The following is a 27,289-nucleotide window of genomic DNA, read 5'->3' as shown; positions in this document are numbered from 1 at the left end:
AGAAGAAAACATCTTTTAAATTGCATGTCATTTTTGATTGGAGTTTGGCTCTAGGTAGGGAATCTACCTGCTGATTAGCTTTATATACAGCGTCAAGCAGATTTGTGGCACAAGTTTAAATATTTGATTATACACTGCACTGTATTGCTTCACTTTTATGCAGATTATAGATTATAGTAGATTATATTTATTGAGATAAAAATAATCATACCATCAGACAAAAATAATCATATCATCGATAGGACTGTTTTATTGTCAACATAGATTTTACACTATAGCCTGCTGATACATGATTGATCAGTACCACCTGGACTACAAATGTACCATAAAGGAAACCAGAAGACTTAAAATGGTGAAAAATATGACCCCTGTGTACAGATACTGCATTTCAGAGTCGAATCTATGTATAGAGATCAGCCTGGCAAGAGATGTGTGGGAAAAATACGAGGAGTCATGTGGGGAAAATTATAGTTGAAGTCTTGGTGAAAAATCCAACTGTCTATATTCACACATTTAGCTCACCAGGGGAATTCAGGAAATTTTCAGGAGTTTTGTGCAGGTGTGAATAGCTTAGAAAATAAAGAACGCACAGTATGTTGTGTAAACTTATTTTATGTAAAATGTAGCTGCCATCTGGCTATAGTGGAGTTAGAAGTATAATTTGCAGCCAAGTGTAGTCGTTTAAAAGAATAATACTCAGTCACTTTTCATTTCTGACCACCTTTCAAGTTCAAACACATCAACACTGATTATACAGTTAATATGAAGTGATCTGAGCACCCAGCTCAAATCAGTGCTTGTCTCTTTTGGCCGCCTATGAGACATGGAGTGAATCTTCTGCCAAACCTCAGCAATAATGTCTTCACAGATATTACCAAAGGCTATGAAACCTTCTCTCAAGAACACAGATGCCTTCTTTGCTCTGATCATATGATGATTCCCTGGAGAGAGAGATGACGTCTTCATCCGTTAGGAAGCTGCTCTGTGAGGAGATGAAACTTCAGGATGACGATGTCCAGCCTCAGCCAGTAGTCAGGACACACTACTGCTCCTCTTGTTGGACACGGTAGGCTATCTCTTAGATCATCTTAACTGATATATTTCTCAGAAGTATGTCATGACCTGAGATACACTTAAAGGATTGTTCTTTTGTTAAAGACATGGCACTATTGTTTATCCCTGCTTCTGGCTACTACTACTTATCAAACTTCTAACTCAAAATCCTTTTAAATTGACCTCTGTAGTGTTATGGTAAAACAAGACCTTAATGCTCCTAAGTACTGTTGTCTTGTCATTAAAGTCTGTATCAAAAGGTCAGAACAAGAACATGCACTGTACTGAAAACATAAATAATGTATGTAAGGTGTTAATCAAATCATCTGAATTCTATACTGAATGTGTTTGAGGTGAAATTGATTACATGGATATGATCAATTTTGTTGTTGTCCTCTAACTCTTCTTGAAAAAGGCCAGAATTAACACTGAGGCTCGTGGCCAAAGGTCACGTCGTAGGTCTGCAATCATTCCCTGATAACACGGCAAAAAGATACTCTTATCACAGCGGGGTATCTCAATAACAAATGATCTAGGATGGGTTGAAAGAATGTGTAACCCACTAATCTTTGGTTTTCTTTTTTCTGAATCAGGTTTATTTTATGAGAAAACTGTTGACAGTTTTCTTTTGACTCCTGTTTGTTTCTCTTTGACCCTCTGTTTCTACATCTCCCTCTATCTCCTTACATCTCCAACACAGTCACAGCAGAAGGCTGTTCAAGAGGGAGTTTGACTCTGCTCAAGTTTTCTGCCTTTTAAAATTGTTTTTCCTTATCACTTTAACTTATTATATCTGATATGCTGCTGTTTCCAGACTTATTTTTCCCCAGTACTAATATAATCACATTATCACCTGCAATGCTTCACTTTTATCAGATTTAAGGCGAAGCGTTGTGGTACTTTTTTACATTCTATTAATTTGTACAGGTAGTATATTGAGTATAAATATTGGCAGACATTTTTGTATGTACCAATAGTTGACTTTTTAGCAATCATAAAATTGCACATTTAATCAAATAATGTTGGGTCTCTGGGCACTGCCATTTTACTCAATTCTTTTTTGCAAAACTGCTCAAGCTCTGTCAGGTTGTACAAGGATCCGGTGTGAGCAGTCCATTTGAAGTCCAGCCACAAATTCTCTATTTGATTGAGGTCTGGTCTTTGACTCAGCAACTCCAGAAAATTCACCTTATTGCCTTTAAACCATTCCTGTGTATCTTTGCTGTTAATTTGGGTCATTGTCTTTTACGAAAAAAAAATCTTCTCCCAAGCTGTAGTTCTCTAGCAGACTAAATAAGATTTTCCTCCAGGGTTTTCCTATATTTTGCCACATTTATTTTACCTGCTACCTTTACAAGCCTTCAAGGGCTGGCTGCGAGGAAGCATCCCCACATCATGATGCTGCCACCACCATGCTTTACAGTGGGGACGGTGTGTTTGTGGTGATGTCTACCAGGCATAGCATCTTATCTGCTGGCTAAAAAGCACCATTCTGGTCTCATCGGCACAAAAAAGTTTCTCCATTTGACGATGGAGTCACCTGCAAAGCTTTTGGTGAACTCTAGTCAAGTTGATTTGGGTTTTCTTCAACAGTGTCTTTCTCTTGGCCACTCTCCCATTAAGCTCTGACTGTTGAAGAACCAGGGCATCAGCTGTTGTACAAAGTGTGTCTCCCATCTCATTTGCTGAAGTTTGTAACTCCTTCAGAGCAGTCATGTGTGTCTTGGTGGCCTCTCTCACTAGTCTCCTTCTTGCACAGTCACTCAGTTTGTGAGGATGTGAGGCAGACTTGCACATGTGCCATATTCCTTCCATTTCTTGATGATGGATTTAACTGAACTCTGGGGTTTTCATGTATCTATTCCCCAACTCATACTTTTTTAATAGCCTTTAGTTGCATTAGGTGTTCTTTTGTCCTCATGGTGTAATGGTAGCCATGAATACTGATTAACCAGTGACTGGACTTTCCAGACACCGGTGTGGAAAAGCCAACTTGTAACACTTGAATCGACAAAGCTTGTCTTCATCTCAATTTAAACCTTACATAAATTTGATGCTGTAACTTAAGAATTTAGTTTCATGTTGTCTCCTCTCAAACAGGTTGTCCCACCTCTAGTCATAAATTGTAATTGTCTGTTTATTTAAGTAGTGTTTTTAAAAGGTAAAAATGTAGATATGTGCTTTATAAATAAATTGGACTTTTCTTGATATGTGTGTTTGTGTGAATGAAATGACATCACATTTGTTTGTAACACTCCCCCTGAGGAATTAGAGGCACTGGCAATGCTGTCTTTACTTTGAAAGCCCTTTGCACTGTGAATGATGAGTCTATGCCATTGTCTTTAAATAAAAAAAAGAACAAAGAATGATAATGGTTCTCCTTTTTTCTTCTCAGGTGTGCCATGTGATAGGATATAGCAATCAATGCCAAATGAAAACCATGAATATCTTCTGTTATTTAAGGTCAGCAGCATTACAACTCTTCAAAAATTACATCTGCCAGTGTAGAAAACCAACTTCTGTCTTGATGGTGGTTAAAGCAGTGAACCTGTTGTAGTGGATGAACAGTATCATTTGTTTTTTCAGAAACAAACAGTAGATGGTGCTGTGGAGTGATGGCATCATTAAAGCATAACTCATCTGCAATGACGTCATGAAACTATATAGTGTTACCTTCCCAAATAACTGCTTCATTAATGAGCATTTTGACACAGAGGCACTGCACACGCTCAGTAGGGATATTTACAAAGTGACATGTGTTGTCCTTTTTACTGTAGCCACTTACATATTTTCTTTGAAATCATGCAGTTTTATGACTTGGGCAGGTTATAATGTAAAAGTGTTTCAGTCAATCAAACTTTGCTAGCTTTAACTGAAGACTACAGACAAATCTTACAAAGAACAACATTTATTTGTATATATATTTACAACTTCTCACAATCCAATTATTTACAAGATTCAGGAGTACACAAAACAAAAGCAATGTTATAATATGGAGTATGTAGAAATCACAAATATGGCACTGAGTGGTAAGAAAAAGTGTGATCAGTCGACAATCATGTAAAGTTTAAAGTGGGAAAAATGACCCATTTCCTGCTTAGATCTCAAATGCGTTCTTGGATATCTTGAATGTGACGATGTTATTTCAGTACCACAATGCTGCACATCATTTGACTCTGACGAGCTCTGTCTCACCTGCTGCAGGTTCAAACAGCCTGTACTAAATGGCTTTTTGTACTTTCATGCAGTTCTATTAATGATTAATGAGTAAATATGAGGCTACAAGGTCATTTCTACAGAGAAAACCCCTTTAAGCTGTATCCAACTCTCATTCTGAGTTTGCACTGAAAAGAATGCTGGTGAGAGAGCTTGAGAGCTCTACTTTCAAGTATTACATGTATGTGTGAATGCAGGCTGTAAGTCATTTAACATCAGTTTAGTGCCACAAAGCAGTCCCAGCATTCATGGTGAGCCTTGGAAATAGCTTGTATCTTAATTTTCCAGTGAAAACTTAAAAGATCAAGAAACACGTCCAACAAAGTATCCCACCGATTTAAGTGTACTTATCAAAGAAACATCAGAAAAAAATACTTAAATAGATGGAAATTAAAGAACACTGACAGTAAGATAAGGTCATGTGCAGGTGGCACAATACTGAAACACATTTTCTATAAATCTGTTTTTGGACAAATTATGTGACACTATGAAGCATCATAAGGTTTTCAAGGAAAAGTGCCCCCTCCAGTGGCTTCTGTGAGAGTAACAGTCTGTCATGACAAACTGAGAGGCTGTGATGAGCTTCATTACTCTTACATGAAGATTAAAGTGCTTAAGGCTGCTCTTCTGCTTTACTTAAGTTTATCCAGACATTTTTTTAATGTCACTCCCTAATCCTGCATCTTTGCAAAGCTTACAACATCCACCATTTACGATACTGTGTCTCTAAATCCACCGCAGCCCGACAAAACTCTGCTTACAAACTGTTAGCATGTTTTTAAAACGAGCATGATGAAATCACAGATGGAAATAAATTTAAAGTAAACTCTCTATAGATTTAAGTAGATTCAATTGAAACGTTCGACAAAGTGCTAACCAGCCGAATCACTCTAATCTAGTGACTAATTCACAAATATTTTAAAATACTTAACATTAATGAAATACATTTAGGAGAGCCAATGTCCTAACAGTAGACAAAAGGCATGCAGTGCATTTCCACAATCACTCTCATCTTTGTACACGACCCTTACATGCAGCGATCAAAGCTGCTGCTGTGAGACTTATAAAACCAAGGCCCCCTGTTCTGACTGAAGCATTACTGCTGAGAAACCTACCATAGCGGATCCTTCTTTCTCTTCTCCTCCTTTCTCCTCCTTTACAGTCTCTGTTTAATGTGTGCTGCTCAAGAGCTTCAGTTCATTTCAGAGGCTGTGCTTCAGTCTTAAATAGGGCCACAAATCACTCTAAAAATAACTCTAAATTTATTATTTACATTTGAGACTCTTTGTCTGGACACTTTTGCTGATTAATTTGTTTCCCTTCATTGCTGGCGTCCAAACTGCAGAGACCTACAGAGACAGAAAAGAACTTTAATAACCCCAGGTGAATCAATGAAATTAATCAATACACATAAATATTTGTAGACTGCAACATGAGTGATCAAATCAAATCTGGCTTACCTGTTACATCCTTCTCGCCTTTGGGATTCTGCTGAGGTTTTAGGTGAACAAGCTGCACAAAAAAACAGATGTCTTAGAAGTGTTGCAATAAAATTAAGACTTACAGCTCCCATGAGCTTTATACTTTTGTCAATTATCCAGACTGTTGTTTTTGCTGGCCTTCCCTGTCATACTTGGGCTTTCAGTTTATAAATCTCATCCTGTTGTCATTTTAAAGAGCAACCAAACCCTCGGACCACATTTTCAGATGAAAAACTATGTAAACAGGGATTTAGGAGTACTGTATATCAGTTAAGGTCCAAATCCTAACATTTAAGCCCTAAGTATTTAAATTGTGCATTTTCAGATTAAAATGTGCATGCATTCCCTGCCCTCTGTAGATTGAGATCATCTGTTGTGAGTGTTTTTTTCTTTCTCCAGGCTGATGTGGTACTTAGCAACATACAGTATGTGGTTTTCTCTGTCGTCACCATATAGCTCAACACTTAACGTCCACTTTTTCCAAGAATGTTAACTTGAGGTCGCAGTCCACGCTGAAATTTGTAACTCCACCAATCAAAGACATTGCTGTGGGACTCTAGGGTTGTGGGTAATTTAGCACTGTTGCCTGAAACTGGAAATAAACTGTCCTCCTTGAAACAAGGTGAGAATAGACTTGCTTCCACCTTTGTTTCCCCATTTAAAGGGGGGGGGGGGGGTCAAAGCTCTGTCTGCACTGAGGTTGTAAAAATTCTATTTGCACATAGTAACTATAAATCATATAATAGAAGGTCTCAAAGCAAAAGGGGTTGGGAACCACTGTTCTACATAACCTTTCACAATCAAATCTGAATAGCAGGATTGACTGAGTGATGTTGTGGCTGATTAGGGACTGCAGGATGGAGGGAGTGGGCATCTTATCCCCCTTCCTCCCAACCCTTTCTATGACATTCTGAAGGCATTTTTTAAATTCCAGGGTATATGCACCCTAGCTTAATCTCTGAGGTTAAGGTACTCTTTAACAGTAAACTCATCATGAGTCTTTGCCATGAAAAGTTAGGGGGAAAAAGACTGTTTAGACAGGGTGCTGTTAACCACCTTCTCTGACACCTACCCTACGGCAGCCCTTACAGGCATTTGAAATAACAGTGCAGATATAATCAAGCTTTTGCTTGCTTTTGTAGCTCATACAGAAACATCAGCATTAATGTCAGGCTGTTTCATAACCAGTTTAAAATTCCTCATAGAAGCTTTAAAATGCAAAATGCAGCCAATCCGCGTTTACAGTGTTATTAATTTATGCAGCCTACTGCACAGTAGTGACTTTAGGCAAAATATTACTGTTAACACTTTTACACTAAAACAAAATTTCAATGGGACCTTTTTATTGTCAACCATGAATGTATTTGCTAAATTTTGCATCAATACTGCTGGTAGATGTTAAGAGATTTCACAAGCTAGATGAAACTTTGCCCTGGTGATGGCATTAGCTGAGGCATTCAGGGTTCACTTCAATTATGTAATTTATCTGGAGCAGAGATTCATCTTTGTACCAAATGCCTGTCAGTGCTGGCAAAACTTACCATTTTTACTCTGGCAAAAAAAAAAGTTTCAAAAAAGCCTTCTGTAATTTGGTACCAAAAGTCAAAATTATCATCCACTTCACAACATTTACGCGGCATAATGCAAGAAGAGGAAACAATTTGGTTTGACTTGTGCCCCAAATGTTCGATATACTGTCACCAGTTTTCCTGTCTTGTCTGCTGAGAACATTAAAGTAAGACTGGTAACAATGCATAATGCATAAAATTTCTTCAATAATTGATAAATCCTTGTTCCCAGCTCACGCGACATGTTGAAACATTTGGTGCCACTTACCAGCTCTCTCTTACAGCTTCAATGTCGCTCACAAGGTTCTGTGCTAAACAGATGCCAAAAATCTACAAGAAACAAATATGTTTTACACACAGGTGATTAAAGGTTGAGGAATAAGAAATTAAACCATTGAAATGATCCTTACCTGTAGTAATGCGATCCCAATAAAGATGCCTGCCACCACTGTCAGGTTGTCTTGAAGCCACTTCTCAAACTGAGGAACGCAGCCTTTGATATAGATGAAGGTCCGCTGCTCTGAGTCCTGACACAACAAATTAACATCAACACTCTTACTATGGCCTGATAATAGAGCACAGATTAAATGATTTTACTTTTATTATTCTTTTATAACCCATCAATCTTACATTAACTGTATCCAATCATGCTGGGATTTCCTTAAGACCACATCATTATGTTTTTAATGGTAGCACATGATTCTCTCTAACATCCTGTGGTCTCCATTTAAACCCTTCACAATAAAACCCCTCTGAATAAATGTATGCATGTAAACACGCTCTCAGGACAGTTTTCCTGCTCTAACTCTTGTTAAAACTGGTTCACTCTGGCTTTTTCCTCACATTTTGGGACAAAAAAACAAACACAGCCCTTTCCTTACATTATGCTTCTATGGAGTTTGGCCAAAGCTAATGAAGGGGGAGGGGGTCCAATTCCCAGTGCATTTCTGCAGCATGAGTAATACCACACAGCCCCAAGTGCTGATGGGGAGCCAGCTGCTGTATTTTGAAGACTGTGGTGTTGGGAAATAGTCTGAAAGAAGGATATTGTACTCTGGGTGGAGTACCTGATGACATCATGCAGCCAAATAAACCTGCCTGAGGCTAAAAATGAAAAAGCAATTTCACTTCTCCGTACAGTTTAATAGCAACAGCTTACTTCCAGATGACGGTCTTAATCCCTTGCGTTAATGTACATTTCTGTGAGACGCTCACCGTTTTTGCTCGGATGTCGTAGCCACATTGAGTGTTGATGACATCCTCCTGTAGAGAGAAGATAGGTTACTTTAAAGATTATAATATACAGAATAAAATGCAGTTACCATGCGTGTTTAGTACAACAACTCTTACTCAGGTTCTGACTGAGTTAGGAGAAATGTTCTGAGAAGGTGTAAAAAAAAAAAAGCAGTACTTTTTGTCTTTGTATTTTCACAGAAATGAAGAAGTAAATGTGCAGATGTAAAAATCCCCACCCATGACATCTCTAACTCTGCTGTCCAGGATATTACAGTAGTGGGTTTGGCCTCCAGATGTGTACTAGACAGAAGTGAACCCAGTGACCTTAAAACTGTTTGAATCTGCACAAACCAGCACTGCAGAGATGCAGCTTAAGACTAGTCAGACTTGATCAAGGCTTCAGAACTGCTATGGGTTTGATGTGCAACAGGCTTGATTTTTGCTCTGATATGCATTGCCAGCTGGGAGGCTATTGATAAAAGCATTGCAACATCAATTCCAGCTTTCCAATGAGACCGCGCCCCCATTTGGAGGAAAACAAGCCATCAGATTGAATGAAAATAGGTAAGAAAAAAGCAGTAACAACGTGATTAAAAGCCATTTTGGTGTGCTTTGTGCCTTGCACAATTAAAAAGCCATAATTTAAGGCATGTTTTGCTATTCTCAAACGACAAAAGAGGGTCAAAGAAGAGTTCTGTGTCTTTTTGCTGAAACTAGAGAGGAGCGAAAAGGGCAAATGTTGGACAGGTGTTGTGTTCTTAGTGACTTTAAGCTAGCGATCACACTGTGACAGCAGGAGCTGTAGTCTTTCTGCCTTTTAACAGCGCTTTCACACATTAACTAGCTTATTTACCACATTTAGGTGTTAAGATCCAACACACATAAGGTATGTGATGTCAATTTACCTCACTGGCCATTGGCTTTTGGCTCTCAATAACCATTTAACTGTACGGTTTTCATATTTTAAGCTTTTAAATCCCAATGACCAAATATTCCCCATTTACTGCTGTTCATTTTTATGTAGTGTTTTCCCCAGAAAGGGGCAAGGCCGACATCAATTAGGCATAGTACACAGAGGGGTTGCTCTTGTCCAGTCAATATAATTCACCACAGATGGACTCCAATCCAGGTGTAGAAACATCTCTGCAAAGATCCAGAGAAATGGGAGGAACCTGAGCTAAATTTCACGTTATTAAATCTGATATTTCAACGTTTTAATTTTAATTTGCAAAAAAAAAAAAAAAAGTCAAAAATTCTGTTTTCATTTAGTCATGATGGGGCACTGATGTCAGATTAAAGAGAATAAAAATACATTTTTGCAACTGTAGCATCAGGCTGCACCATTAGGAAATTGAAAAAGTGAATGGGGTCAAAGTTGATTTAATTTGTCATCCAAAGAAGTTTTTTCTTGGGTTTGGGAAGACCAATATTACTTTATTGTACTCTTTTAAAGGAGTTTTGTCATTATGCCAGTACATCCAGTGTCCCTGAATGGACAAGGCCATCTAAAGGCATTTTTTAAAATTCAAGAGTCCAGGGTGCATCTTGCATCTCTCTCCCCACATAATGGCAGGACAACTGGCTGGCCAGAGATAACATATGAAGCACATCTAAGCCTCTAATGTGCATCTAAGTGACATTCAAACAGACTGAAGGAATCTCCCTCCTGCTGTTGTTTACACAGAGCTGAAAAAACAAACCCAAAAAGAGTTTTAAGAAAGCGATTATTTAATTAGATCCCTTCAGTTGGGATATATTTGCTATCTGCAAGTTTATAAGACACCTCTAAATGCTAGCGTCACTAAAAATTTGGAGATTCCATTATGGTATGGTATTTATGGTTCATATCTTGGCATTTCCCTCTTTCAGTGATATTTGGTGACAAGAAAAAATAATTATACAAATTTAGTTCATGTTCTTTAAATGCTGTTATGTTTTTAGTGTATAGCAAGAATAAAAACATCTCTGTATTCAACTGTGTGTATTTTTAAGGTTATAAGACAGGGCATTCTGTTTGTAAAGAGAATTAAGGACTTCCACTGGGAGCATCCTGTTTTGCTCAAGCCCTTTTCTATAGCAGCTGATCTACTGTTCCTTGTAAAGGGTTGCTTACTAAGACGATGACCTTTGTGGAACAGGATGTCCTTAGGTCAGCAACAAAAAAAAAACACTTTCATTACAGTAAGATCTGACTGATTTTGCTGAAGCAGAGCTCTGTCACTGCTCTGCACGGACAGCAGCAGTCAGGACATTTTTCTGGCCTCGGTCAAGTTAACTCTTCCCAGCTGCTCACAGACTGTGCTGGCAGAGTCAGTGAGGACTAAAAACTGAGGCCTGGATGTCCTGTTGGAAGTCAGCCATGACAGTTGACTGCCTGAAGCGGCCTTCTGGAGGACGCAGATAACCATGCTATCTGTCACAGAGAAACCTGCACAATTTCCTCTACACATACCAACTCTTCAAGGGTTCAGCATGATAGGAAGTGACCTACTCAATCTGCACTCAGACATTTTAACTCCTATATTACACTCACAGGTTTGTTTCTTTGGCTGTAAATTAAGTGCAATTTTTGGGAGGACATACGGCTGGATCTTTGGTGCAGCAGGAGAAGGGAACTCCGCATTTCTCACGACTCGGGTTTGAATCAGTGCAGTTGAAGTAGATGTTCAAATTCCAGTCGTCAGCTCCAAAAGCTCCACAACACTCCCACTGCGAGGTCAAACAAATAAAAAACACTCAATTGTGTCAGCAATGTCCTACAGAAATAAAGCACCAAGATAAGCCAAGATAAATGCAACACTGGAGTAAAATCAGCAGTGAATGAGTAAACATGGAGCTCACATATTCCTGAGTAAAGTCGATCAGGTTTTGCAGATCAATGTCATCTCTGTAGGCCCGAATGTTGTTGTTAATGAAAAAGTTGAGCTGGTCCTTGATCCAGTCTTTGAAGACGAAGGCCAGGACTCCTGCAGTCAGCTCCAGGAAGAAGATAATACCCAGAAACACGGAGAACTGGAACACAAAAAAACATGAACATCTCTCTGAATCCAAGAAATATTATCAGACCAGAGAAGAATTATTGTTGTTAGGTTGAAGAACGTACAAATTTGAGCAAGAAGGAGTTCTCTCTCAGTGCACCGATGCATCCAGCAAACCCCAAGATGAACATCACACCACCCACCACCAGGAAGAGCCAGACTGGGTCAAACCCACCGAGGTCCGTGATAGACGAGATGTTGGAGAGAACGCCCTGAAAACAGAGAGAGGAGTTTGAGACTCTAAGGTGTTAAAGCTAAAGAGAAATCATTTAAAATCTCATTAAAAATCACTGTATCCCTGCGGCCTTAGGTAAAATTACACCTCTTATAGAAGGCAATAAGGTTAGCAAGCTTCCAAGCTAGTCTTCTTCCTCCCAAAGACCCACATTAAATAATGTCTGGGTCAAAGCCATTACTCTATAAGCTGACAAGACATTTAGGGAACCGGCAGATTTTTTCATATCTGCTTATTTCTTTCACTAAGATTAATTTTGGGACATTTATGACTTTAGAGAGATAACAAGGCAGCGGATAGAGTCAGAAACTACAGAGAGAGAGGGGAATGAGAGGCAGGAACGGAGCAACAGGCTGGCATGAATCCTGCCCACTTCAAGAACTATTGCCCCTAAACCTGGGGCACAAGGACCGAACCACAAGGCCACCAGTGCTTTTGCTTTTTCTAACTCCTGAGAAAGTTGGATGACTACTTCCATGTCTGTATGAAGTGGAGACTATGAAGCTGGAGCCAACAATCAGCTAGCTTAGCTGAGCAGCTAACTTAATAAGTTGAACATTAGAACCAAACATTTTCACACATTTTTCAGCTCCAAAACAAAGTTACTAGTAAGGGTGCTAACGCCAATGCTACTGATCAAACAAATGCATTGGTGTCATTCTCTGGGTTTTTCAGGGGCCCAGCCAATTCTGTGGGCAGACCTGCTAATGTTAGTATAGGCTACAGTATTACAGTACACTTCAATACAGTACAAAGCACTATCACAGCATGTCAGCTTTGTCTCAAATCACACACTGGCGTTTTTTTACTTACAGGAAGTGAAGACTGTTTAACAGCCTCTGTTTTCTTCTTTTACTTTTTTATAACATCAAGTTGTAACAGACATTAAGCAATTATAATCAAAATTTGACAACTATTTTAACTCACTGTTAAACACATGTAACATGTGTTTAATGTTTACATTATTTGCTTACAGAAAATAAACGTAATTTTTCTGAAATGCTTTTTCTTAGTTGAAATACACTGCTGTTGCTAATAACACAGTAGCTAGCTAGTAGATGCTAACGTTAGTTAGCGGGACAGTTTTGAGTGTGCAGGTAGTATATTGCATTTGTGTATACTCCTCAGTATGAACTCTGAACTTTGCAACCAAAATATGTAGTTTTTAGTAAGAACTATGCCATTTCTGACACACTGGCAGTGAAAACATCTACCTTGATCCGTTCAAATGTGATAAATCTATCCTACTAGCAACTTCACATATTTAGTTATCAACCTGCTACACATTTTTTAAAGCAATAGTTCTTTGCTTTTAAAATGGGGATGTGTGGTACTTGGCAATTTAAAGTGCTTTAGCCACAGCAGATGCCTGTCAGTGTAGCTCCTTGATAAAGAAAGTAGCCACTGTGCTAGCAGAGAAACTAGGCTATAAACCTAGCAGCACTGTCTCTTCTACCTCATTTAGCACAATTTAAAGTCTAAACAAGTATGTCTGTGTCAGAGTGGTGATACAACAGAGTGGTTTTCTGGCAGCAGACTTACACTGTCACTGATTTTTGGTTCAGTTTTTGTTCAAAGTTGTTAAATTACGCAGTAAATCTGACCCTATCTGCAGCTATGTATTGTCTAGCTTCTATACATATTGGCTAAATCTCTTTTAGCTAGCACACTTGGAGGTACAGTGTGTAATATTTAGACACATTCAACAGAACAGACTTGATACAAAATGTAACAAAATATTCATAAGTACGTAAATAAGTGTTTACTACTTTTTTATTTTGTTAACTTAGAATAAGCCTTTTTATTTATACATAAGGAGAGTCCTCAGTCCACAGACTCTACCATGTTGCATTGCCCTTCTGGCTGTTAGCTGTCCCTAATATTCCCAGTTTCACACACTGTAGTTTTTAATATTAACCTAACTCAAACAACCTAACTTAAAGAAAATTAACTATCCATTTAATTTACAGTAAGAAGTCAGTGCATAAATAAGAAGATGTATTTTTGTGGCGGTTACTTCAGTTTAAGCTAGTTGCCTTGCAGTCATTTACATCCAATAATAAATCCAGAGCAGAAATCCCCATAAACAAAAAGTAGTTTTAAACTTCAGACTAATAACAGACTGGGATTGCTAATCAGTGCTGGGTGTTATGTATTGCAAAAGTAACACGTTACAGTAATATATTACGTTTATACAGTAACTAGTAATATAACGTGTTGCACAGAAAACTGATGGTAATGTATTACATTCAGCTCTCTGCTAATGCCACAGTGCTTCTCTTTTCATGACAGTTGCGCTGAAGGTGGAATGCGCTACTGTCATGAAAAGAGGAGAAGAAGAAAGCGGCAATATGGCATTAGCGGAGAGCTCCACATTTTCCAGGTGGATGCCTGCAGCCCAGATACCCAACCCTCTTGATGACTTTTTTTTCTTTTGATGGACAGCTTGATGACTCAAATGCACCCATGTCTACGGAGTAGTGAGGGCTAAATGCCTTCAGTAGTTTTGTTTATTCTTAGCCTATGTTTGGCTGTATATTTTCTGTTATGTAAATGTATCCATCGTTTGGGTATAGGTTTTTCTGTTAAGACTTTGTTGAAAATTCAAAAGGCTGTAAGTATAATGTGAAAGTAAATAAGTAAATTAACCGCCATTTGTTTGTGCTCTGAACCTAGTACCTTGTTTGACTCGAAAGGAGCAAATTAAAGAGGTATAGAAAAATAGTTTTTCTTGTCATGTTTGGGTTTTTTAATTATTCTATATCATTACATTATTATTATTATTCTTTTCCATGACAGAAAATTACACGCCTCCATTTTGTAAAACCTTGACCTAAGTGCTTATTGTGGTGAAAGCAAAAGTAACTAAAAGTAATAAGTAACTTATTTCTCTAAAAAGACAGTAATATTGTAAAGTAACTCATTACTTTTAAAAGTGAGTAACTGGTAATATGTAATATATTACATTTTGAAAGTAACTTGCCCAACACTGTTGCTAATAAGGTCATTTTTGTTACTTTCAGAGGGTAAAGCTAGATGTTTCAAACTCTTTCCAGTGTTTATGCTAAACTAAGTTAATCCTGTGCTTGTTGCAGCATTTACTCAAAGGTACTCTGAGGTACTGAGGCCTTAATCTTCACATGTCAACTCTTTAGGAGAAACAATGATTACTCACTTAACTAAATGTTTCCACAATGCCTCTCATCTTTTTTTGTTAATTTATTTCAAAAGAGCTAGATAACTTCTGGTTCTTTCTTTGCAAACAGGAAAATTTTTGATGTTTTCCATCACTATAATCTGAGTCTCTTCTACTCTTTCAGGCTTTTGATCAAAACAAAGAAACTCTGAGCTTTAGAAAATTAAAACTGATGTGTTGCTGTCTTCTAGCATTAGCAATATTGACTAAACACCAATTGAGGTAATGTACATAGTAATTACTGGATTCAGGAGTGAACTTAAGATGCTGCCATTTTTAAAAACAAATATTTGAATATGCCTGATCTTTACTGGCCATTCAGTGAAAGTGGAGACACTTGAAACCACACTGGACTGTCTGTCCCCCTCTCACACCCCAGCCCATACAATACACAATGAATGAATCTGTGAAATGCATCAGATCGTCTCTGCTGTCCATTGTTCAGAAGGCGTCCCACCGGAAAGCATGACATTCCTTTCTGATTCAGTAAAGCCACAGGCAGCATTACAAGCAGACGGGCAGGGGTAAACAACATGACCTGAATGGAAATGATCCATTTTCATTTTAGGTGTCCAAATATAGAGTTTTATACAGTGATTTGATTCATTGAACTCACCTTTTCACTCCATGCCCACAGCCCAATGGCGAGGAATGCCACTCCAAGAAACTGACAGAGAGAGAAGAAAGAGGATTATTTCTCTTTGAATGCAACACGTAGTCATCATCTCACAGAAGCTCAGAGACAAACCACACAGAGATTTTCCTGGCAGACGTCCATTACTAAATATTTCTCATCTCAGTCTGCAGGATCAGCAGGAGACTTCAACATTAGAAAGCATCTTTTGACAGCTTGAACACATTACGAGTGTAATGTAAGTTTCCACCTACAGTGTAAAAGTTTAAAACCACATTAGAGGAGGCTGAAAAGATGGTTATCAGAGCAATGACGCCTCACTGCAACCAGCTGAAAATCTGACTTTTGCCTTGAGGCACGAATGGTAGAAGCAGAAGTCACATTTTCCTTTGACAGCTTATAAAGAGCAAATATTCAACTTTTTTCTTTACACGTACACACTGAATGATTTGATAAAAGATGAAACAGAAACATGACCCTTTTTTATGATGACAAACCACACAGACTGAAGTAAAACTGAGCTGTTTTACTTCGAAAGAAATCCCTCATATTTTGCTGAAGTTCTATAACTTGTGTCACTTTTGAAACTTTTTACTTTTGAAAACGTTGACAGATAATCCTCATAACATAAAAAGGGAGAGCACCGGATGCATTCAAAGTCTAAACTTAGCATTTGAGTGGAAGTGAGGTTGACGACATTTTCTAAAATAAATAAAGATATCCTTAAATTCCCAAGACAAGCTTTGCCTGTCTTCCTCATCTAAAATGTGATTCTGTTATGTTTCTAAGATTCATGATGAGACCAAAAACATACTTAACACACAACCTCAAAAATACAAGCACAAGCCAACAAATTACAATGCTTTTAAAAAACTGCCTTCAGCTGTCGTATGAGATCCACTTAGAGACTGCTAGTTTATAATTTTCTCCTCTCTGTGAATATAAAGCACTCTGCAGATTAACCAAGAGGACAGAGGAGCAGATGCTGCTGACACAGCTCACTTCCTCTCTGCATATATGAATGTTGACGGGATCACGGGGTCACTGACTGCCTGGTTGGCTGAGAGCCCTTTAGTGCAGCCTGACAGGTGGTCAACGTCTTCTTCATCTGAGCTCCATAAAAGGCCAAAAACACTCAGTGTGTGCTCCACTTAATTTAAGAAAGTGGAGGATGATATAATGATATCATGAGTGAAACATTTTGATGATGTATATGATGTATCATTTTACAGCAGTATGTATATTTAGACATGAAACATATGGACAAGCTGATGGATGTGAATTAATAGAGGCTGAGTTTCATTTAGCTGCCATTGTTGTAGCATCCAGGATTACTATATACTGACAAAACAGTCACAACTTTCTGATACACTAAATACAAATGCACTCAACAATCCAGCCAGATAATGACTCCATTTCAAATACAAAAGCTGTAAACTTCATCTTTTAAATGCTATCATTTGGGGTATTTTTTTCTTTCTTTTGTTTTTTGTTTTTTTTTGTTTTTGCCTTTTTTAAGGACATCTGAGGAGGGACAGGATATAAAAGGAAAAAAGTGGGGGTTAGAACTTAGAGCTGCAGATTAAATGACTTTTAATCCCAATCAACATATTGGTTAAACTGGCTCCTGTAATTTCACAATTTTGGCTTCAAAAACATCTTAAGCAGCAGCTTAATTTGAGTTTACGTTTTGATAAACTTTCACAGCTGCACCTTTTGTTCAGTTTAACAATTAGTTTCTTAAAAATATGTATTTCCACAATTATGATAACTGATTATTGTCCTTCTCTGGTAATTTCCACATCTCAACTATGCTGTTTTTGTATTCTTAAATATAAAATAACTTCAGCATATGACTGAACAATTTATTTGAAAAGTACCTTGTTTTAAGCCTATAGCAGTGGTCTTGGTCGGTATTGTCTATACTGCAGCCAGCCACAAGGGGGCAATTGAGATATTTTAGCCACATATTTCGAGAGGAATCTGGCTGCAGGCTGTACATTTTTAACGCCCACTCTCACTAGCCCATTCGTTTGAGATGCCCTCTGTGTCGGTACGGAAATAAACGCTAAAACTTTCAAAATAAAATTGGATTAAATCTCCGTTTAGGGTTATTGTACACCAAAGTTAGTAACCTGACCTGCAAAACTTAAATACAAAACATTCAATAAAGTCAAGTAAACAGTCTGAAACAGTCTGCTCACAGAAAAAAAAGCTTGTCCTCCATGACAACTTTCTCACCCAGCAAATGCAGCTCCAACAGCTCCACAAGTTAGCCTTGCAAAGCAGATGGATACACCCGTTTCAGTGTTTCTCACTGGCGAATCCATCTTGCAAAGCTCCCGTCTGAACCATTTGGGCCCAGTTAGAAAGTGACAGGACCAATCAGCGAGGAGGGGCAGTAGTTTCGGGCTCGGTGGAGTCGTGGTGTGAGCAAGCGGCAACAAGAAGCCGGTGCAGATATGGCAGAAGAGATTAGCGTGGATGCTGCTAAAGCGCCAGTTTTGTCAGAACTTGACGACATTTCTTTGTTGAAAGAAGAACAACAGCATTGAGTTGTTTTCTATTCAAAAACAACAAAAGTCGGGTACTGACATGTCTATAGCCGCCATGGTTCGCGTTATGCTGTTCTATATGGAGTTCATTCCTCGGTAGCGGTGCACACACACACCTCGGTAGGAACTACGACATCACATGTTTATGTCATCCTTGATTAGACCTCTGACCTTATTTATAAAATGTTGCTTATTGTTTGCAATGTAGTTATTTCATGAATGTAACTACCAGGCTTAGTTTATGAATACTTTTTTTTAATTTAAAACTGGAAATACGTTGTATCTGCAAATTACAGCACTTCTGCTATGACAGACAATGTCTCAGATGAACGGTCTGTGAAAGTGGCCGTCAGAGATTTACAGTCTGAAGCTAGACTGTCTGTTATATTTCTGGGGCTGTCACGTTGTCCATCATTAGGCTTGATGTGACTATACTCTGTCTGGATTGGTAAAAGACAGGTGCAGGAAGGTGGTCTTTTTTTGAATCTCAGACAGGGAAAATACACTCAAAGCATACGAACTGGTATTTTAACAAAGAAAACAGCGGCTTTGATCAAGAATGGACTACTGAGTGTGTGTTTAACATCTGATTTGCTAATAATGGCTAGTGGGAGGATTTCTGTAAAAACTATCAAAACATTTAGCCAATATGGGAAAAAATGCTTCAAGCTCAATTATTGTTGGAGTTACTGTGATAGCTATAGGTTTTTTGTTTTGTTTGAAAGACACCCTAAATTAACCTTGCAAAGCAGATAGATTTGCCAGACTCTCCCTCTGTCATCAGGCATATCCATCTTGCAAAGCTCCAATCTACATTTGCCATCAGCGTCATTTAAGGAGAACGAGGCAGCAATGGCTGCCAGTGGTGTAGCAATTAGCTTTGATGTAGCTATACTATTGTGGCATTTTCATCAGAACTAGGCCACATTTATTCTTAAAATAAAAACGCGAAGAACAACACTGAAAGCTTTTCATGACAGAAAAGGTGTTTTTGATCATTATGGGTGAGGTTGTGTTGTACTGTATACAGATGTATACACTGGCTGCTACTGCTAAAGAAATTAGCTTGGATGTAGCTGTAGAAAAGTGGCAAACTTTGGCCCCATTTCTTTATTAAGACATGAGCAAAGAGGCACACTGAAAGCTTCTTATATTAGAAAAGATGTTTTAACAGGTTTCGGGATAGGCTTGGGCATTTTTAGCCACCGACAGCCTCCGCCATTCAAACGCTTTGGCAGCGCTAGCGGTACGCCTCAGGTTAGCATTAGCGTTCTTCATGTCTGCTACTAGCTCAATTTGTTTTGTTCTTCTGGTGGCCAGATAGGAAGCTGTCAGGGGCCATGGGTATAGAGACAATGTAAATTATGCCTTGGTACTGCGCAAAAAAAAATTAATTCTTTTGTAGCACTCAAGTTCACACATTTTGACCCCTCTATTTAACCTGTCAATCCCTATAGTTATCACTTGTGGAGCATATTAAATTCATTTTACTCAAAAATGGCTGTATAAATGATTAATTGATTGTGTTTTTCACACACATAAGCAATGTGTGACATAAGCAATTGTGATGATATTGTTTACACCTCTTGGAAGTATTATGAGCATATTTATATAACACTAATATGTGTAGGCTGAATCACTAAGACAGAAAGCAGCTGCAGCCACTTCAAAAATGATCAATGGTCGACCTTAGTAAGCATGCCTTAGCCTTAACAGCCCTTCTTCTCCACCTAAAGTAGCCTAACCTAACCCGGCTAAAACGGGTAACTGGAGGGCTCAAGTGCATCCTGGAGTCCTTCCTGGGGTTACTGTTGAGGCCACAGCACAAAGGCAGGTTTTAGCTATTCATCATGATTTCATTTTTACACTGAATTTCTCAATGAATGATGATGACTGTTTTGATAACAGTCTGCTCAGACAGTCCTGACACTGACAGTAAGATGTGTGCCTGGTATACCACCTTGATGTAAACAAAGTGAGCCCTCCCTCTCACTGCTGCTGTCTGCACAAAAACAAAGCGTGCTGCTGAGAAGTGACAGTGGGAACAAGTGCAGTGAGCTCACACGGATGAAATCATCGAGTCTCCGATGAAGCCCAACAGGAGGGCGAACCGAGAGGAAACACCACGTCTCTGTCTCAATTATGAAACCAAACATGATTATGATGGAGAACAAAAACATGTCATGTCAGGGCTTTCCTTTGAGGCCTTTAAACCAAACACAACGAGCAGAGGTCTTACCCAGAATATGATGTTGAAGCCGAAGATGAAATACTTGATGCAGCAGCTCACTTCATGAGCCTTGAAATGCTTCCCTGACATCATCTTTAAGGTCGCTTTTTGTGCTCAGACGCCGCCCGCACTGAGGAGGAATCACATCTAGTGTCCTGTTATGTTTGACAGCCCGCGTTATCAGACTGGAAACACCTTTTTTTTCTTCTTATTTCTGAGGCTCCACAAACGCGCCGTTAGTTGTTTTCACCGTTTCATTGTAAACATGATCGTGTTTTTCCGGTGACAGCTGAATCCTCGGAGCAGCGACGAGTCTGTCTCTGTCTGCAAAAAAATATTCTGTGATTCCTGGAGAGATTCTTCTGACGTGAAGTCGTGAAATAGACCCACACAAGTCAACCAGATTAACGCCGATGGTCTGCTATCTATCTGACCCATTATCTAGACATGGCTGGAGTCCGACAGACGTAAGGGAGAGCCAATGAGGCTCGTTAGTGGCCAGAGGAGGCGGGACTTCCTCTAGCAGTGGGTGTCACTGCCCTCATATGACCATGAAATACATTATGCTGTAATATTTAATCACTTGCAGCATAATTTATTTATCAATGAGCAATTAATTTGCCTTATAATAGGAAATATAACCCCACTAGAGAAACTGGGCTGTAGATGCCATAAAAATAATAAACATATAAAACGTCGGAAAAATTAAAGGAATGCAACACATACGGCAAAATATGTTAAGAGGATGAGATTTAATCTGATTTGTCCCGCATCACTCTGAAGAAAAAGAATGTATAAAAGGCTGATACAGTTTTAGTTGTAACCCCAAACACTCTTTAATTTGGTTAAAGTGTATTATTGTGTCAATGAAGACTCATTTCAAAGAAAGGGGAAGAAATAAAACAGCTGCTTCGCGACAACTGAGCTAAATTACTGACCAGCAATGGCCACAGTTCTCACCTGGTGGTTCAGTACACAAAAGTGGATTGTAGAGGCATTTTCTGTGGGTCGTGGGTTTGTGTGTGGAAAAATATGCGGCAAAAATTTAAGAGGGGCCATTCATGCAGACCATTAATCTCATCTGAGACGCTGAATATATCAGAACAGAACCGCAGTAATTTGCTGGTACAAAGTATTTCTAGTTTAGATTATGTTTATGTTTAATTCAACTTTATTCATAAACAAAATCTGGCAGTTACATTTATGAAAAGACACACTGCAAAGATTACAGACTTAGAGACATTTCATAAATAAAACAGAAAAAAAGTTCAGTTCTAATCTGGGATCAAATTATGTTTAGACCCCTGTTAGAAGTAGTTACATAAAAAGGCTTGCTTTAGCTGTTATACCTAAAGCTAACACAGCTATGCAAGTAACATTACCATATAAACCAATTTAGCTAAGCTAGTTTTAGCAATGTAGCAAAAGATAACTTAACTACATAGACAATGTAGATACACTGTGTTCCACATTATTATGCAAATGACATTTTTCTCTTATTTTCCTAAATATTAATGCAAATGACAGAATATTTTTCAAGTCATCAGCCATTAGAGCACAATTCAAATGTTTCTGAACAAACTTCATAATGATAACCATTATTTGTTTTAAAGTAAAAACCTCAAAATGCACTGTTCCACATTGTTAAGCAGGCCACAGGTTTCAGCAATATGGGAAAGAAAAAGGATCTCTCTGCTGCTGAAAAGTGGCAAATAGTGTAATGCCTTGGACAAGGAATGAAAACATTAGATATTTCATGAAAAATTAAACGTGATCAACGTACTGTGAAGAAATTTGTGGCTGATTCAGAGCACAGACGGGTTTGTGCAGATAAAGGCATAATGAGGAAGGTTTCTGACGGACAAATTCATCCCCACCTTTTCATTCCATTTCCATGTTCCCCAAAAACAAATACGTTCACACACACCCACCCACACACACACACACCCACACACACCCACACATGAGTTAAAACAGAACCTTCTAACACGTTAAAACTTAAAATGTTATGAGTTCCTGCTTTGCTTGTTTCTTTCTTGCCTTGTCTTCGTCTGTATCTATTGCATGCGTGTTGTCTTTCACCTGTAATGATCTGTTTTGCATCACTTAATAAAAAAAGAAAAAAAGAGAGAAAAATTTCAAGAAATTGGGTTATGATTTGCCTTTAAAGAGGTATTGGTGGGCCTTGAGGCCAGACTAGCCGACAACTGGTCTAAGGACTTAAGAAATTGCTTCCACCAATGTATATCTCTTTTCATGTGCTGTTTGCACTTTTTGTTTTCTTTTTCTTTGGACTTTTAGCTCATCTGTGCTAACTGTGCTCTATAAGGTGCTTTTTGACCAGAAGTACCCAGAACTTCTCTTTAAGCAACAAATCGGGCATCCTGACATGGCCAGGTTTCTGGAATACAAAGTAAATCATGATTATAAAGCCCCATCAGATCTTTTACGGGTAAAAATTTAGATGCAGAGGATCTGATATTTAACAATTTTACAGCAAAACTTGTGTTTTTAGTTCTAATTTTAGTCAGATTTACCTTTTTTCATTTGGATGTTGAAAGAGGCTGGGTCAGGGGCAGACACATTCTCTAATGTATAACATATAGTAATGATCTTTTCCAGAGTCTGTGTAGGTGCTCTGTCATACAGGTTATCCAAAGCTTGTTGAAGATGCTTGACCTCTCCCCTGTAAGGCTTCAGCTCTAAAAGTGACTGGGACCAGTGAGATGTTTGTCAGTCATTAAATGATGAAGATCTGCGTGGTCACCTGATAGTCACGGCAGAGTCGTTGACCAAGTTACCTATCAGAAACGTTAACCCTGGTTAAGCATGTGTAGTCAGACATACAATGCCTCTATTAAACCTTCAAGGATCAAGAACCAAAAGTGAAATTCAGTATAGGATAAATAACAATGTACCATTAATCAATGCAATTTACTATTTTGTATTAAATCCTATTTCTTTTTTTTTGTAGTTGGAAGAAATGAAACCAGGAGCACTTTTGTTTTTATCAGTAAGATTAATATGGACAACTGTGCCCCCTGGTGGACAAAATAATGTACATACCTGTGCCTCAGTCTTCAGACAAAGAAGCATGAAGAAACAAAGTAAACAACCTATCATGCAAGCATTGTGTAGACATGATATTGCATAAACGTCGTAAAATAAAAACAGTAGTCACTGAGTACTGTCTGGGTTTATTTCCATAAAAGAAAATAATGTACTAATGTCCTGATCTATTACAAATGTTTGTTTACAAAACAGGATAAATTATGAAAATAAATATTCATGTGCAGTTTGTCTGTATTGTCAATGCAGGCAAAAACATATTTATATATATATATATATATACACATATAAGTCATTTTAAGAAAAGACATCTCATTTATATCAGGTTTTAACACCTCAGGTTAATACACACAACACAATGCAGAGGGTGGCAGTGAACACGCTGTTCTGTTCACACAGACGTTATCTGAGGCTGATTCATTATTCATAAAAACAATCCACCAACACAGACCACATGTATGAGCTAATTAAATTTGCAGCACCGTGTTGGTATTTTGGGCACTACAATAACTTTGTTCACATTGTCAATACTGCGCAGAAAGTTCCTCCTGATGAAACATTAAAAAAAACACATTTTTAACAATGTTTGGCAATACAAAGGTAGTAATCATGCAACATCAAAAACATTTCAGGCTTAAATTTTGGCTGCAGATTAGAAAAATACTGTTAAAAAATATCACTTCAGATTCTCAAAAAAAAGTGTATTATGATCCTTCATCTGACCCTTCATGTGTGCTTGAACTATTTCATATTTTTGAGTTCCCAGAATCCTCTGCAAGAGCACAGGCATATATAATAGTATTAGTTCAACAGCTTGAGGCAGTTTTCAAGAGCAACATTTTAAACAATGGTTTGTGTTGAAAAAAGCTTTGGTGATCCTTGTCTTTTTGGGTCAGCATTAAGCTTTACAACAGACCACATGCTTCCCTTTTTTGCACTCTTTTAGATTTTCTATTCCTGTCTGCAAATGAACACAGAAGGATTAGACTAGTGTTGAGGTCAGAGTTTAAACCTAATCCATCCCACAATTAAAACACATAACCAATTTTTCCATCATATTTAACACTTTCATAATTCTGCATTTCTCCTTTCTTTTTGACACATTATACAAGGACACAATGCACCTTCTTAATTCCTGTTTGATTAAGGCTTTTTTGCACAGTTTTCTTTGTTTTGATAATAAGCAGTAAGTCTTAAATACTGAGCCTGGAATAAATTACCCTGATGAGACATTTAAGAGTTCAGACATCCAGGTACAAGTAAATATGCGGTGAAACTTCACCTTTAAAAGACCAGTGTGCAGGTTTTAGAGGCATCCAGCTGCTTGGGTGCAGACTGCAACCAGCACACAAATTCACCCTGTGTTCAGTAACACACAGAGGAACGATGAAGGAACAAGGGCAGTGCAACTTTTGTGAAACTACGTCCAGGTAAATGTAGCGCTACCAATGCACCTACAACAGACATTACAACAACTAACACAAAGACAAGAAATATGACAGTCATATTTCAACTTCAGCTTCACCTGTATGACGATGGGTATTGAAGAGGGAGCCACACTTTAGTATAAATTTATGTGCTCAAGAGTAAGGTTAGGGGTGGGTGGATGTCAAAATATTTTCATCTGCAACTGGGAGACCTTGCAGAAAATCTTCAGGACGCAATGATCTACAGTGTTTTAAAAAGAATACTACCTTTAAATAAAACTCTAGTAGCTGATCTAATTCTCTGTAGTATGTCACCTACAACAGACCCCAGGAGGACTAGCTTCCTGCTTCTAATGAGTATCCAAATACAAAATCAAACAAACCTTCCCCTCTCAGTATGTCGGCAAACCAAAGTGGCCATGAAACAAGCTGAAAGACACAAGCTGTGTCCCAATTCAGAGGCTGCTGAAAGTGTCACAGCAGTCTTTTTAAGATTGTCCCTTATTGAAGGGTCCTTCAAACATGACCACTTCCTACCCTGGCCAAGAAAGGAGCATCCTTCCTAGTCCAACATAACCAATGATTTCATATGTGCTAATTCAGGCAAGCTTGCAGAATCTAGGCAAATTATTTCAACTCAGATGGGGGTCAGGAAGAGGGGGACAGCCATAAGGAACAAATGGAAACAGAAAAAAGTTTGTACTTAACAGTTTTAAATGGATCTCTACACTACACTTACAAGAAAATTTCTACATACTTTCAAAAAAAGGGATTTTTACCACAGTTTCACTGCTTTAACTGGCGTGGATGCAATCAATATCATAAATAGTCAGACTGACAGAGAGACAAGAGTCTAGGAGTCTTGGACTGAGTTGGCTCGCTGAGCCCCTTATTTTGTTACAAACATGCTTTTAATTGAAACGCTGACAGACTACCAATTGAATAAACCTTGTCAGAGACCGAGACAACGGGCAGTTCACAAACAAGCCTGAGCTGTGGTGTGTGTTTGATAAAAGCCTGGCTTTTATCTTGGTCTTGGTAGCTAGCTCCCGTTTGAGTGCCAGCTTTCTTTCCTCCATTCTTTGTCATTATTTAATCCACATTAAAAAAGCCAAACTGTTAAAAAAATTAAGAGCCATTTGGGAGCCAAATAACCAGTTCTACTGAGCTAAGCCAAATGGTCTAGACCTCTTAAGACATGGATTTCCTGTCACAACAAGCAAAGATGGAGGTTGGTGAGACAGACATCAGCTGAGGAAAACATGGGTAACATCAGAGTTTAATGTGCCAAACCATGACAGCACTGTACTGAGCATACATGAGCGGGGTGTGACACCGCTCCTCCAGGCTTTAGTCAGGCTTATTAAATTCCTGCCTGCTGCCGTTTCTGAGTTTTTTTTTAACTATTTTTACATTTTTGCCTGAATATTTCACTACTTTCAGGACACAAAAGTAGCCTGAGAAAAAAGAATGTTTATATTTTTGCACTTTGAATGCTTGGCATAGTTGTAAACAGCTCAAAATCAAAATCCTGAATTGCCCCCCAATGGGTGTTCTTTGCTGCTGTGTGACATCATCTGCGAAGAACCTATACTAATGTTAGAATAAAGCCTTAATTGGGGCATAGCTATTCTCTAGGTCTGGTTTGTCCACCCCAAGCCAGTGTAGAAACAACATGCTTGGCTCTCTCTGTGGACAAAAAATGCTCAAAGGCAACAATACACAATGATTATTATTTAAGTTGATTACACGCATATAAATCATACTTAGGAATACAGCTGTACATTTCAGCCACAAGATGCCCCCAGTCTTGCACACCGATCCTTTAAAAGCTGAACATAAATCAGACAAAACTTCAGTATGAAACTGTACTTACAATATGAAACGCTACACAGAGTGAGTTTTAGCCAAAGGCTATGAGAACCAATGTTCATTTTGTGCAAAATATACATAAATTCTTTTAACTTGAATAGTCAACCACGTTTCAATACATTTTGATTTCACATTCTGTTTTTTATACTTTGGCCAATATCAAAGTGTACCTATTTATTTAGCATACATGAACTATGCACTATTCCATGACAAAAATTGCATAATACATTGTTAGTTAAATTATATACAGGAATATATTAAACACATTTCCAATAACTGGAACAATCACAAATGGCATGCAGGAAATAAAATAGAGCACACCTGCAACAGAAAGAAGCCTATAGTGTTTCTGATGTTTATACTCAATTGTTTGTTGGGCAGCTGTAACAGCCTAAATCCATCATGTATCAATAACACATATGGCTTTATGTAAAAGAGATTACAATAACACTTTTATAACTTCGTTTGCACCAGCCTGT

The 27,289-nt window shown here is 38.2% G+C and overlaps 2 protein-coding genes across 2 annotated transcripts in view; both read right to left on the bottom strand.

The window, feature by feature from the left end:
- Positions 1–4,073: 4,073 nt before the first annotated feature.
- LOC121508415 (tetraspanin-5) lies at positions 4,074–20,879 on the bottom strand. Its single transcript, XM_041785259.1, has 10 exons — positions 20,452–20,879; positions 15,640–15,690; positions 11,658–11,804; positions 11,396–11,566; positions 11,138–11,263; positions 8,534–8,581; positions 7,729–7,845; positions 7,587–7,648; positions 5,730–5,781; positions 4,074–5,618 (listed from the first exon to the last, which is right to left on the bottom strand). Exons 1-9 carry the CDS (start codon positions 20,533–20,535, stop codon positions 5,769–5,771), a joined length of 819 nt encoding a protein of 272 aa, XP_041641193.1. The 5' UTR covers positions 20,536–20,879; the 3' UTR covers positions 4,074–5,618; positions 5,730–5,768.
- A 2,748-nt stretch (positions 20,880–23,627) lies between these two features.
- The window catches only part of acer2 (alkaline ceramidase 2), a 26,435-nt gene continuing 22,773 nt past the window's right edge, over positions 23,628–27,289 (bottom strand). Inside the window, exon 6 of the mRNA XM_041785026.1 lies at positions 23,628–27,289. This exon is cut by the window's right edge and continues 771 nt beyond it. The gene's annotated coding sequence lies outside the window, so the exon portion shown is untranslated.

This window comes from Cheilinus undulatus, linkage group 4 (genome assembly GCF_018320785.1).
Source record: "Cheilinus undulatus linkage group 4, ASM1832078v1, whole genome shotgun sequence".
NCBI classification, from domain to species: Eukaryota; Metazoa; Chordata; class Actinopteri; order Labriformes; family Labridae; genus Cheilinus; species Cheilinus undulatus.
Note: the sequence above shows the minus strand (reverse complement) of the source record. Positions and strands in the feature narration are given on the sequence as shown.

Excerpts from the sequence above, each read along its gene's own strand:
- LOC121508415 (XM_041785259.1), bottom strand. The coding sequence starts at position 20,535 with ATGATGTCAGGGAAGCATTTCAAGGCTCATGAAGTGAGCTGCTGCATC. Across the intron at positions 7,846-8,533 it reads ACGACATCCGAGCAAAAACG|GACTCAGAGCAGCGGACCTT; the intron begins GTGAGCGTCTCA and ends TTGTTGTGTCAG. Across the intron at positions 7,649-7,728 it reads TTGGGATCGCATTACTACAG|ATTTTTGGCATCTGTTTAGC; the intron begins GTAAGGATCATT and ends TGTTTCTTGTAG.